Source organism: Argentina silus (assembly GCF_951799395.1).
Source record: "Argentina silus genome assembly, chromosome: 15".
NCBI lineage: Eukaryota > Metazoa > Chordata > Actinopteri > Argentiniformes > Argentinidae > Argentina > Argentina silus.
Window position 1 is genome coordinate 9,100,703 of NC_139669.1, and position 12,500 is coordinate 9,113,202.

Below are 12,500 nucleotides of genomic sequence, written 5' to 3' on the forward strand. Positions count from 1 at the left end.
AACAAACATAATTGTTCTAATATTTATTGGAAGGAAAAACACATACAGTATACCTAAACACAAGCACAGGCCTTCAACCCAGAAGCCTTAAGCCACTTCCCTTCATCTACTCACCAAACAAAGCTGGATGTTCATAAAAACAAAAACATTATCAAATTGATGGTTTCACATTCACTAATCATGTTCTCTCTCTCTCTCTCTCTCTCTCTCTCTGTCTCTCTCTCTCTCTCTCTCTCTCTCTCTCTCTCTCTCTCTCTGTCTCGCGCAGACATACACACTTTTCGGAAACTGCCTACTTTTCAGTATTCTGATGAGGGCAATCTAAGAGGAGAGGGGGTTAAGCTGGAGGTCATGAGGGTTGTATTGGTTGGTGTGCGTGCGTGCGTGCGTGCGTGCGTGTGTGCGTGCGTGCCTGCGTGCGTGCGTGCGTGCCTGCGTGCGAGCGTGTGCGTGCATGTGTGTGTTTGTCTATGTGTGTGTGTGTGTGTGTGTGTGTGTGTGTGTGTGTGTGTGTGTGTGTGTGTGTGTGTGTGTGTCTGTGTGTGTGTGTGTGTGTCTGCCTACCTGTTTGTCTGTCTTTCTGTCTGTGGGTGTGGGTGTGGGTGTGGGTGTGGGTGTGGGTGTGGGTGTGGGTGTGGAGGTGATGTCATGCTATGAGTGTGTCGGCTGCATCCCCAGTCCTCCAGGGCACAGCAGGCTAATTAATAATGAATCCCAGAGAGAGTGTGTTTGAAATGCAGATGTGCTACCGTCGGCTCCGCCCGCTTCTTCAGAGGGCCCACAGCCCCCCTGTTAGTGTGTAGGTGTGTGTGTGTGTGTGTGTGTGTGTGTGTGTGTGTGTGTGTGTGTGTGTGTGTGTGTGTATGTTCAGAGGAACCGGGTTTGGGGGCCACAGGGACTGCTAGCATTAGCCATTAGCTGGCAGCAAGATCCTCACTGATGCACAGGATTAGATTGCCTTCAGCTGCTAATTACCTGAACCATCTTTGAAGTTCCTCCCTCTTCAGAGGACAGAGAGAGAGAGAGACAGAGAGAGAGATATTGGCTGGGGGATGGAAAATTAGAAACTCATATAGTATCTATAGTATCATATGTGGTGTCATTCCCACTCCCATTAAAATCACACATAAACATTGATTACATTCAAATACATATAGGTAAGTGTCTGTGTTTACGTGGCCTAAATACACTGCAATGACTCCCCAGCTCTGTTCATACACACACACACACACACACACACACACACACACAAACACACACATACACACACACGCTGTTCTGCTCCGCAGGTGCAGAGAGAGGCCTGGTTGCCCTGACCTCTCTGGCCTGGTCTAGGCTTTGCTCTCTGCAGTGTGTGTGTGTGTGTGTGTGTGTGTGTGTGTGTGTGTGTGTGTGTGTGTGTGTGTGTTTGAGTGTGTGGCTGAACAGGGCTGGAGAGGCAGATGCAATGCACATCTCCACTTCTCTCTACCCCTCTCTACTTCTCTGTGTCCTGGACTCTCCTTTGTGTGTTTGTGTGTGTGTGTGTGTGTGTGTGTGTGTGTGTGTGTGTGTGTGTGTGTGTGTGTGGATGTGTGTGTGTGTGTGTGTGTGTGTGTGTGTGTGTGTGTGTGTGTGTGTGTGTGTGTGTGACAACTTAGAGCCTGGAGAGTGTGTGTTTGTGTGAGCAGAGAGTGCGGAGAGTGTGTTTGAAGTTAAATACATGGTACACATGTTATGGAGTTGTAGTCTCACCGCTAACCTTGGCTTCTTCACTGACACACACCGACACTGTCCTGTTTGTGATACACTCGCAGTCGCTCACACACACACACACACACACACACACACACACACACACACACACACACACACACACACACACACACACACACACAGAGAGAGAGAGAGAGTAAGAGAGAGAGAGGGAGAGAGAGGAAGAGGGGGGGGGGGGGGTGATTAAAAGGTACAATTAGAAAATATCAAAATTACCCCAGCACTTCAGTGTTTTGGTGATTAATTAATTAAAGATGGAACCTTGACCTCATCTAAATAATTTCACATAGTTTCCATGCACTATTATGCATGGACTATTACCATATCCTGTAGGTAAAGATTCCATGGGCTACCCAAGGTCAAGATTCGCATACAGCCTATTGTAAGCGATTGTCCTGTTTTTTTTTCTCTCCAAAATCTGTCACTCAAATAAGAACTGAAGTTATTGCATCTTCAAAACTGAAAATGGCGTTTAGGCAAGAGATTATTACATTATTACAATAACTGTTTATAAGCTTCGTCTGCGAAACCGAGCCACTGGGGAGACATTCAGATATTCAATATCTGTATCATCAGAAGCCTAAAGTTGCTTTTTATAAATCATCTTATGACCAAATAAACAATCTGTCAAAACTGCATATTTCATTTAGGCTAGGTTACAACCCAAACTTTTGGATTGTATGTGTCGGTAGTTTGTTGTCATTGCATCCGTATCAAAATTATTACTTATTCGTGGAGTCTGATTATTCCAATCGATTTGACATGCTGTTTAAATTGCTATTTTAACCTAATAATGGTAATGCTAACAAAAGCAGCATCAACAAAAACAACAACGAAAGAATTATAATATGATAATTGTGTTAATATCATTATTGTGATTATGATAATTACGATAGCAATGCTAATTAATGCTTATGATATTATCACTGGATTATTATTATTATTGTTGTTATTATCATGATCATAATCATAACCTAGTAGGCCTACCTAAAAACAAATATACATTTGTTTTTAAATCCGTTGTGTCAGCATACAGAAATCACCGAACAAATAATTCACCAAGCAGTGCCTGGCCTGAACTTTATCGAGTTATAGGCCTACCATTACTTATCAATCATGGTGAATTTTTTACATTGATCAATATTGTATTGAGACATTAATGGCTGAATTTTCGTTTTTCATATGGATCTGAAATATCATATCGAGTTATTTTGGTCACCTGGTACACCCTTGATTTTTAATCTCGGTTTCGCATCCTCTCTCCCTGCTAATCTATGATTGTAAAATCAGAAGCTTTTCAAACTGACAGCTAAAGGAATCGATTGAATAAAAGTCTTACAGCATTCTAAAAGTAGGCAAGTGTGGTCTTTTCTATAACAACTTCTTCCTTTTAGAATGTGCCCAATAACAACAATAATATGAAATATAGCCGCAAACTTCTGACATAGGTTTATGTGATACGGAAAACTTTGGATACCTCAAACTAATGAATGTGTAAAATGTCTGCATAGAGCAAGGTGACAGTCCCTTGATTGGTAAAGCTTGTTATTTTTGCCCTCAGTTCACTAGGCTTTATCCAATCTAAATCAGGCTGAAATAAACCCTAATATTCATGTCAAATATTCATCAAGGACTTCTCTCTCAAATCTCTGTATGAAAAGGTCAATGGCAGGTATAAAACAAGTAATATTAAATGTTTTACTGCAATAATTCATACACATTTGGCCTGTCCTAGGCCTAATTCATTTATGAGAAATCATTGAGTCGGCCTTGGGTTTGCTTGTAGCCTAAATGTCTGAGTCTACTAGTAAAAGTCAGGTGTGAATAATGACGTGATGCTTCATTTGAAACTCAAGTAGAGAACATTTAGACTTTAGGAAAAACCTTCGTAAACATCGGCTCAGATTTGGGATGATCAGGCCTGCTTCTATAATGGCCTGCCGTACACTAATAAATTGCGCTGAATATTGTAATTCTGAACACACACACACATACACACACACACACACACACACACACACACACACACACACACACACACACACACACACACACACACACACACACACATGTCATCCAACAGACACAATCCCCCAGGACTCGCACTGGAGACTAAACAAACGCACTGGGACGCATACATTATAAATGCACCTTTATTTATCCTGGTGCGCTTTGGCGGGTTAAAATGCCGTCCTCAACAACTGGCACGGGAGCGCGCGTGCCCGCTGTTCCGGTGCTTTGGCGTGTCTAATGCATTTCCTCACGGCTCCGCAGCCACACACACACACACACACACACACACACACACACACACACACACACACACACACACACACACACACGCACACACACGCACACACGCACACACGCACACAAGAACACACACACAGGTGAAACGACATAAAGCCTATACTCCCCACAGCTATTTACAAAATCCGTGAACACAGAAAACACAGTCGCCTAATTAAATAGGAAATATCTTTGTTTTCTTGTTTTTTTTATTATGTCGAATAATATTTTTATTTCCTGAAGAATTGTTCAACTGACTTCTGTGTATTTTCCTGTGTCTTATGTCAAGTGATACTACTGCGCCTGACTAACCCAGGCGGGTTAAGCCGCCATGTCATTGTCCTTTAACGACGCCACGGACAAATGTGTGTATCGATTTTACTGTCTCGTAGCCGGGTGTGAGTGAACGTCAAGGCTGAAAGCGCAAACTGAACGATAGGAAACCATTTGAAGGAGAAATAAATTTCATCTAAAGCGTCAGAACTATCAATCTGGAATTTAAGACATATATACAGGGCCTAGGTGTTTTTACAAACATAAACACAATCAAAGATGATATAGCCTAAGAAGACACTGTAGATGTAATCTTGGCCTGTCAGACAGGCCTACACCACAGTCATATGTAAAAGCTACCATATCAAAATAGTGTGATAACGAACATAAACAAAACATATATTATATGGCCTAAAATCTGGGTATCGGAATAAATTATATCTTACAGAAAGTAAAATGTTTTCTGCCTTTTTCTGATTTGAATGGGCTTACGAAACAATTTAACAGTTTATGAAAATTAGAGGGCTGATGGAGATTTGATGGAGATTCGAATTCATTCATCAGTAAAAAACAATTCTAGAATGTCCCAACTCGTTTTGAATGGGCCATGGGGCCAGCAGAGGTTCCGGGTGTGGGAAGTTGACACGATGTTAGAAAGGTCATGACACCAAGTGACAGGTCCTGCCCGGGGGTAGTGGCTGTTTTATGGTTAAACGTGTCTGTATAGGCCTACCCACACCCTGATAAAGACACCAGCATCTAATATGCAAATAGAGCTAGATATAAGAAGAGACAATATGCAGAGTAGTTCAAAATATGACAGTTTGCTGTTCACTATTGGAGAATAAGACGACGCTTTATTCTTGATGGTCTATATACCCTCGATAGTAGACCAACAGTCAAAATTCATGAACATATAGCCCTACTTAAAGGAGTAGAACACTGATATTTAGTCTATATAGAGGAGTAGAAAAGGAGTAGAAAACTGTTATTTAGTCTATATAGCTTATAGTGTAAGTTGCTTGTGGGGCAGGTGGACTTTGGGAGGTGAGCAGGTGATGCACGTTTTACAAAAATAAATACATGTACCAAAATAAATAATAATAAGTAAAGCCAAGGATATTGTCGTTATAATATATTAATGTTTCTCGTCGATTATATGAATTCGCTATAGAGTAGCCTATGTACGCAGCCTGTCGCCTGTAACATGACAAATCCACTGACTTGGATTTGCCATTGAATTAAGTGATATTCCATTTAATCGTTTTTCCCAAAGGCATGTAGTCCCACAAAAAAATCTGACGGCCTATTTGGTAGCTATACTAAATTCTGTGTTACAAATCCAATAATACCAGATATATCACACAACACAAAATGGATGTATTTTTTAGAGATACTGTAGCCTTGTTATTAGAGGTTTGTGAAGCCTGCCTATGTTCATTTCTGACATGAACTACACAGCCACAGTGTATCCAACATCACACCCTGCTTCATGACAGAGTGACACCAATCCAAAACAAGACATATGATTATCAAGTCTGCACATCAGAGACCCGCAGGCCTGAAAACAAAATAGTAGGCTATCACTGTGCATTGCATGAAAGTAGCCGAGGTCTACAGTATCCTGTTAACAGAACTAAACTCTGGTGCTGTTGTAACTGTAGCGTGGGCTGGGCAGAGTGGTGGTCTCCCCGCGGTCCGCTCGGGCCCTCTCTGAATGGGCTCTTTATTTGACGCGCGGAGCGAGGATTTGCCTTTTATTTGCCTCGCTATGGTAACGCGCTCGACGGCAGAAAAATGCGCGTCTGAATAAAGGAATCAGCACAAGGAACGGCTCGAGAGAAGCATCTGTTACACTCAGAAACTTAGACTATCGAGCGGGATAGACAGCACAACCCCCTCTCCTCCTCCCCTCTCTTCCTCAGCTCAACTGACAGTATTCTACAAATCAGCTCTTTTCCTGAGGAAAAATATTTCTCCATGCTAAAATAAGCAATGGAAATTCAATCCGTCAACCTCTCTCTAATTTAAAGCGTCCAGACGATTTTTCAAAAGCTCATAACTAGATTTGAAACAGCATATTATTAATCTGATCAATCAACCTATTCAAAATATGCAGCTCTAAAAAGGAAAATCCATTCCTTCGAAACTCTTGACAGTGGCGTGTCATTCAATGTGACACGTAAATACATACTTGAAAAGAACTGTTACTGGCCTATTTATGTTGCTATTTCAAATACAGTTGGACCAAAGGTGAAGGTTTACAACGTCATCTGTGACCCCATGCTGAAACCTTGCTACTCTAAAAATAAGCCAAAGTAGGCCCATACCTAATATTCACAAATATTCAAAGACAAAATATAATGTTGTTACAATAAAAGCGTGCAGCCTACGGGCTTCACAACGACGCTGTTCAAAATTCAAAGTAGCCTACCCTACAAAGCAACCAACTAACAAACAAACAAAAACAATAATATTAACCTTATGCCTGGAAAACTATTGCGAATCATTCACAATAGCCTACAAGCTATTTTCAAATAAACAGTCGGATGTAAGATGTCATATCATCAGTCTGTTATTGTCGAGTCAGCCCGTTCACCTCCGTCCCACGTAACTGTCTGTCACTACCCGGTTACCGAGGCCACCCGACCCAACCGGCCCAATCTCCCGGTCTCCCGGTCAGCTCACCTGCTCGTGCCTCCGCTATCTCCTCCAGACCAGCTCCTCAGCCGCGCTCTCTTTAATGACTTTCTGGTGGCTGCAGCCTTCTTTTATTTCTGCTAAATGTATGAAAATGTATGCAAATTTAAATCAAGCTTAACCTGGGAGCTCAGGCAATATATTAAATGGAATTTCAAACCAATAAGGGGACTGGGATGCAGTCTTCTAATGTAATGGCAAATATAATTACGTAGCTAGGTAACCTCTCAAATATGCACATATATATATATATATATACATACATATATATATATATATTTTCAACTCTGAGGACCTGTCGAGATTCTTAAAGACCTGCGCACGGATTTGCACAACACTATAGAGCAACAGACAATATGTTAATGCAATAGGAACACTGTGAAATGAGAAGGGAGTTGTTGAGGACACAAATAATAGACATTCCAATTATTTCCCGAATAACAAATATCCAATGACAATATAGTGCGACACAAACGTTTATTTAATAGATATGAATCAACATACAGTTCTGCATATGTTATTGGTTTGAATGGTTCAAACGTTTTATATTCTATAAAAGTCCTATAAGTCCTAAACATTGTTATTATTTGTGTAGGTTTTCAGTGATCTATTTCCAATGCTCTGATGATCAATCAAATTAGGCCCATCATTTTCTTACAATAAAATGATGACCTTGGTAACAAATTAACAACTGTAGCCTACAGTGTTATTAGTTAGTTATGACATCCCTCTAAAGTAAGTGCTGGCACGTCTTAGGAAGGGCAGTGCACTAATATCCTCCTGTGCGCGCACTCGGGGGTGACAGTAGCAGTAATAACCTCGCGCGTAAATAAGTTGGAGATTTAAGTTAATAAACAGGAACTGCGCTCCACGCGCACACCATTCCACAGCCAGAACCACTGGAGCAGCACTCTGACTCACTTCCGGTTCGGCTGGCTTTAACCCTTACCTCTCCCGCGTCTCGTATTCCAGAGGAGGAGGTGCGGACACCCTCCTCATCATTGGCTGATACCCGCAGCTATTGCATTGCAGCCGTGCTGTGACTGGTCCTGGTGACTGTCAGTCAGGGGCTGGCTGCTGCCGAGGCTCCAGAGAGAGGGAGATGTCAGAGGCTGAGCTGCTCCCTCCCATCACTAGCGCTATTGGGGTTCAGCAGCCAGCATGGCCACAGCTGCCTCCAGCCCCTACACCCTGCTCAGCTCCAGCCCCATGCTTCACCCGGACAGCCAGGCCATGCAGCCCGGCAGCCCCTTCAGAAGCCACCAGAAACTCCTGCAGAGCGAGTACCTGCAGGGCATCCAGGGCAACGGACATCCCCTCGGACACCAGTGGATCAGCAGCCTGGCAGAGGGCAGCCCCTGGTCGTCCTCCCTGGAGCACCAGGACGTCAAGCCAGGCCGAGAGGACCTCCAGCTTGGCATCATCCATCACCGTTCCCCGCATGTAGCGCATCATTCGCCCCAAAACAACCATGCCAACCACCCCGGAGCCTGGGGGACGCCTGTGTCCCACAACTCTTCTATCACCAGCGGGCAGCAGATCAACATCTACTCCCAAACGGGCTTCACCGTGAACGGAATGCTGGACCACGGAGGGCTCACTCCTCCACCCAACCAGAGCCAGAGCATGCACCCCGGCCTCAGAGACACACTGAGCCCCGAGCACAGCGACCTCGGCGGACACCACTGCCACGACCACTCCGACGAGGAGACACCGACCTCTGACGAGTTAGAGCAGTTTGCCAAGATGTTCAAGCAGCGGAGGATCAAACTGGGCTTTACGCAGGCGGACGTGGGTTTGGCGCTGGGCACACTGTATGGAAACGTCTTCTCCCAGACTACCATATGCAGGTTCGAGGCTTTGCAGCTGAGCTTTAAGAACATGTGCAAGCTGAAGCCGCTGCTGAACAAGTGGCTGGAGGAGGCTGACTCTTCCACCGGCAGCCCCAGCAGTATAGATAAGATAGCAGCTCAGGGGAGGAAAAGGAAGAAGAGGACGTCCATCGAGGTGAGCGTGAAAGGGGTTCTGGAAACGCACTTCCTGAAGTGCCCCAAACCCGGTGCGCAGGAGATCACGGCGCTTGCGGACTCGCTTCAGCTGGAGAAGGAGGTGGTGCGCGTGTGGTTCTGTAACCGGCGGCAGAAGGAGAAACGTATGACCCCACCGGGAGAGCTGCAGCCGCACGATGGACCATACTCTCACAGCGGGAGCGGAGGAGACGCCTCCTCGTGCCATGATCTCTGACCGAGGCACTGGGAGTGATCCCCCCCGCGAGACTCTCACCCAAATGGGAGCGCGGTGGCATCGGGAGTGACGCTCCCTCTCGCCGTGGCTGTCCGATTACAGACTCATGACTCCAGCACTGAGAAACAATAACAATAACAATAACAATAACAGAGAGGTATACCTGTTCAGCCTTCGCCATTTTATATCCGTTCTGGGGGCATTATCGCGGCATATCAAATGTCTCATTTGAAATCACAAATGGAACCAGTTATTTACCAAATTATTTTTTATGACATCAAGGATATGAATACAAAATGTGCCTATACCAGTAACCTCCCAGCGCCTTGGTTTATCTCAACATCATTCTGCATCAGGTGGTTCTGTAATAATAATGGGAAGACATTTGTGACTGATGTTCTACTGTTTGTTTGTTTTTGCGATTGTGTTTTGGCTTTCGATGGGCCTAGTTGTTTTTCAATGTCTTTTTAAACACAATTTCCACATGTATGGTTTTTGAATAATCAATAGTCCTGAAAAGCAAATAACGATCATATCTATTGAACAGTTTTGATATGAGTTGATTTAATGGAACAGTGTTTGGCAACCACGGTAGCCATTTTACAAAACACCTCGCGCGTTACAGACAGACATCATATGCCCATGCCGATTTCCCTTTCTATGGCTTTCATTAAGAAATATTTCCATCATATATTTTCTGCAGTTCAAATGTATGTAAGCACTATTTTGTCCGTAGGCCTACATCTCGGTTTTAGATTGTAGGCCAACAATAACGACACTAAAGCACTTGGAGGACTCTATCAATATTCTTCCCCCCAATACTCCCCAGACAAGCAACGCACAGGTATGCTAATTTATGGTTCTTTTTATAAACTCGATTTTTTGATTTAAGTCATGGACCATATAACTGTGTGAACTCTGAAACAAGAACCGTGAAATAGGTGAGCTGCAGTGAGAACTTCACGGCACTAGCCAATTATTTTATTGTACAAGTTCAATATCTAAAGTTTTATAATCTTAAATACTCCTGTTATTGGTTTATTTCTTAAATATTTTTTTTCGAATATTGTACAGTTTTGTATGTTATTACAACTCTTTTCAAGTCATTAATTTAAACAAATATTCTTTAGTTATTCATGCACTTAGCAATGTACAAACAATATTTTCAGTAAGATTTGACGTTTTCGGCTGTTTTATTCCAAATTTCGATGACATTTCAAACAATTATTTATTTTCAGTATAAAGCTTGTATTATGTTTTGAAACAAACTATGTATGTTGTAATAAAACAACCTCTTGTTACAAATGGGGCGTGACTGTCCACCAGTTTATCAACTAGCTTGCTGGTAGTTCGTGGAAAGTCCAATTGCAAAATAATTTGAAAAACATTGGAAAGCACAATTCGATTAGAATTGTATGTTTAATAACAACAACTAAATTCCGTTAGGCTATTATTATTATTATTATTATTATTATCATCATCATTATCATTATCATTATTATTAGTAGTATTAGTAGTAGTAGTAGTATTAGTATTATTAGCGTTTCTAGTTATATAGCCTACGTGTTGTTATTGTGTTATATCAGTGCAATAATAATGAAAACAACCACGACAACAAAGGTTGTTATGATGTAAAGTTGAACATTTACGCACATATTTTGATAATTGTTGTTATCATTATTGCCAATCCTCTTGTCTTCGTTATTTGTCTTCTCTGCCTACTGTAGCTGTGAGCAGTAGCACTGTACAGACGTAAATATTGCCATGACCTTCCACACAACTAGCCTCAACTAGCATGTGCCAAGAACACAAGTCATTTAGGCCTACTTGCCCCTACCAGCTGCAACATATCAAATATTTCTAAGACTACATTTTCTTTGATGATTTAGCATAATTTTAGACAAGAACATCTAAGAACACTGATCTGCGCTTCCTAACAGTCCAACTGAAATGTTATTGTCCGGGGCCTCTGCCCTCCTCAATCAGACCCGCGTGATTTATCGCCTACGCTGCGCGGCCTGACAGCACAACACAATGGGACACACACACACACACACACACACACACACACACACACACACACACGCACGCACGCACGCACGCACGCACGCACACACACACACTGAAACAGTGTAAAAAAGAAACAAAAATAACATATGCAAAACAAATAAGTTACAAACATTGTCTTTCTGTATTTTGTTCTAATTTCCAATGAGTTTAGACGCAAATATTCAGACGAAGATACAAAAATAGAGCTAGAGAGGGAGGGAGGGAGGAGAAGGAGGGAGGAGAGGGAGAGGCGGAAGGGCGCTAGGCCTTGCCCTGAAATGCAGAGCCTGACTAGAATACTAATGTGGCTGAATTTATGCGTCGCCTCAGTCTGCAGCTCTGAGAGCGAGAGAGAGACAGAGAGAGCGAGAGAGAGAGAGAGAGGAGGGGGGGAGAGAGTGGGAGACAGAAAAAAACAACCAGCTGATTGATTCCTTTGACCACATTTGACTATTCTGAAATCAAAATAGTGCCCGACTACATTGTAAAAAGGGAAGAGAAGCAGCCAAATCAAGGTCCTTAGCAGTGCTACAGTATCCCCGGCTCTACCATGGCTGGCTGAGGAGCTGGGCCAGGAGGCTGGGGTAGAAGGCTGGGGTAGGAGACTGGGGTAGAAGGCTGGGGTAGAAGGCTGGGGTAGAAGGCTGGGGTAGGAGACTGGGGTAGGAGTAGCTGGGGTAGAAGGCTGGGGTAGGAGTAGCTGGGGTAGAAGGCTGGGGTAGAAGGCTGGGGTAGGAGACTGGGGTAGGAGTAGCTGGGGTAGAAGGCTGGGGTAGGAAGAGCTGGGGTAGGAGGCTGGGGTAGGAGGAGCTGGGGTAGGAGGCTGGGGTAGGAGGCTGGGGTAGGAGGCTGGGGTAGGAGGAGCTGGGGTAGGAGGCTGGGGTAGGAGGAGCTGGGGTAGGAGGCTGGGGTAGGAGGCTGGGGTAGGAGTAGCTGGGGTAGAAGGCTGGGGTAGGAGGAGCTGGGGTAGGAGTAGCTGGGGTAGGAGGAGCTGCGGAGGAGGGGGAGGAGGGCAGGGGTAGCTGTGGTAAGAGGCTGGGGGAGCTGGGGTAAGAGGCTGGGGTAGATGGGGTAAGAGGCTGGGGTAGATGGGGTAAGAGGCTGGGGTAGCTGGGGTAAGAGGCTGGGGTAAGAGGCCGGGGTAGATGGGGTAAGAGGCCGGGGTAGCTGGGGTAAGAGGCTGGGGTAAG

General features: G+C 44.0%; 1 protein-coding gene and 1 long non-coding RNA gene across 2 annotated transcripts in view; one reads left to right on the plus strand and one right to left on the minus strand.

The window, feature by feature from the left end:
* The window catches only part of LOC310816023, a 128,435-nt gene that overhangs the window by 113,177 nt on the left and 2,758 nt on the right, over window positions 1–12,500 (minus strand). The gene's annotated exons all lie outside the window — the stretch shown is intronic.
* On the plus strand, window positions 8,179–9,261 carry LOC310816633 (POU domain, class 3, transcription factor 4-like; the record flags this gene model as incomplete). The annotated part of the gene is made up of 1 exon (XM_083686886.1): window positions 8,179–9,261. The coding sequence occupies one exon, from the start codon at window positions 8,179–8,181 to the stop codon at window positions 9,259–9,261; it is 1,083 nt and encodes a 360-aa protein (XP_083543012.1).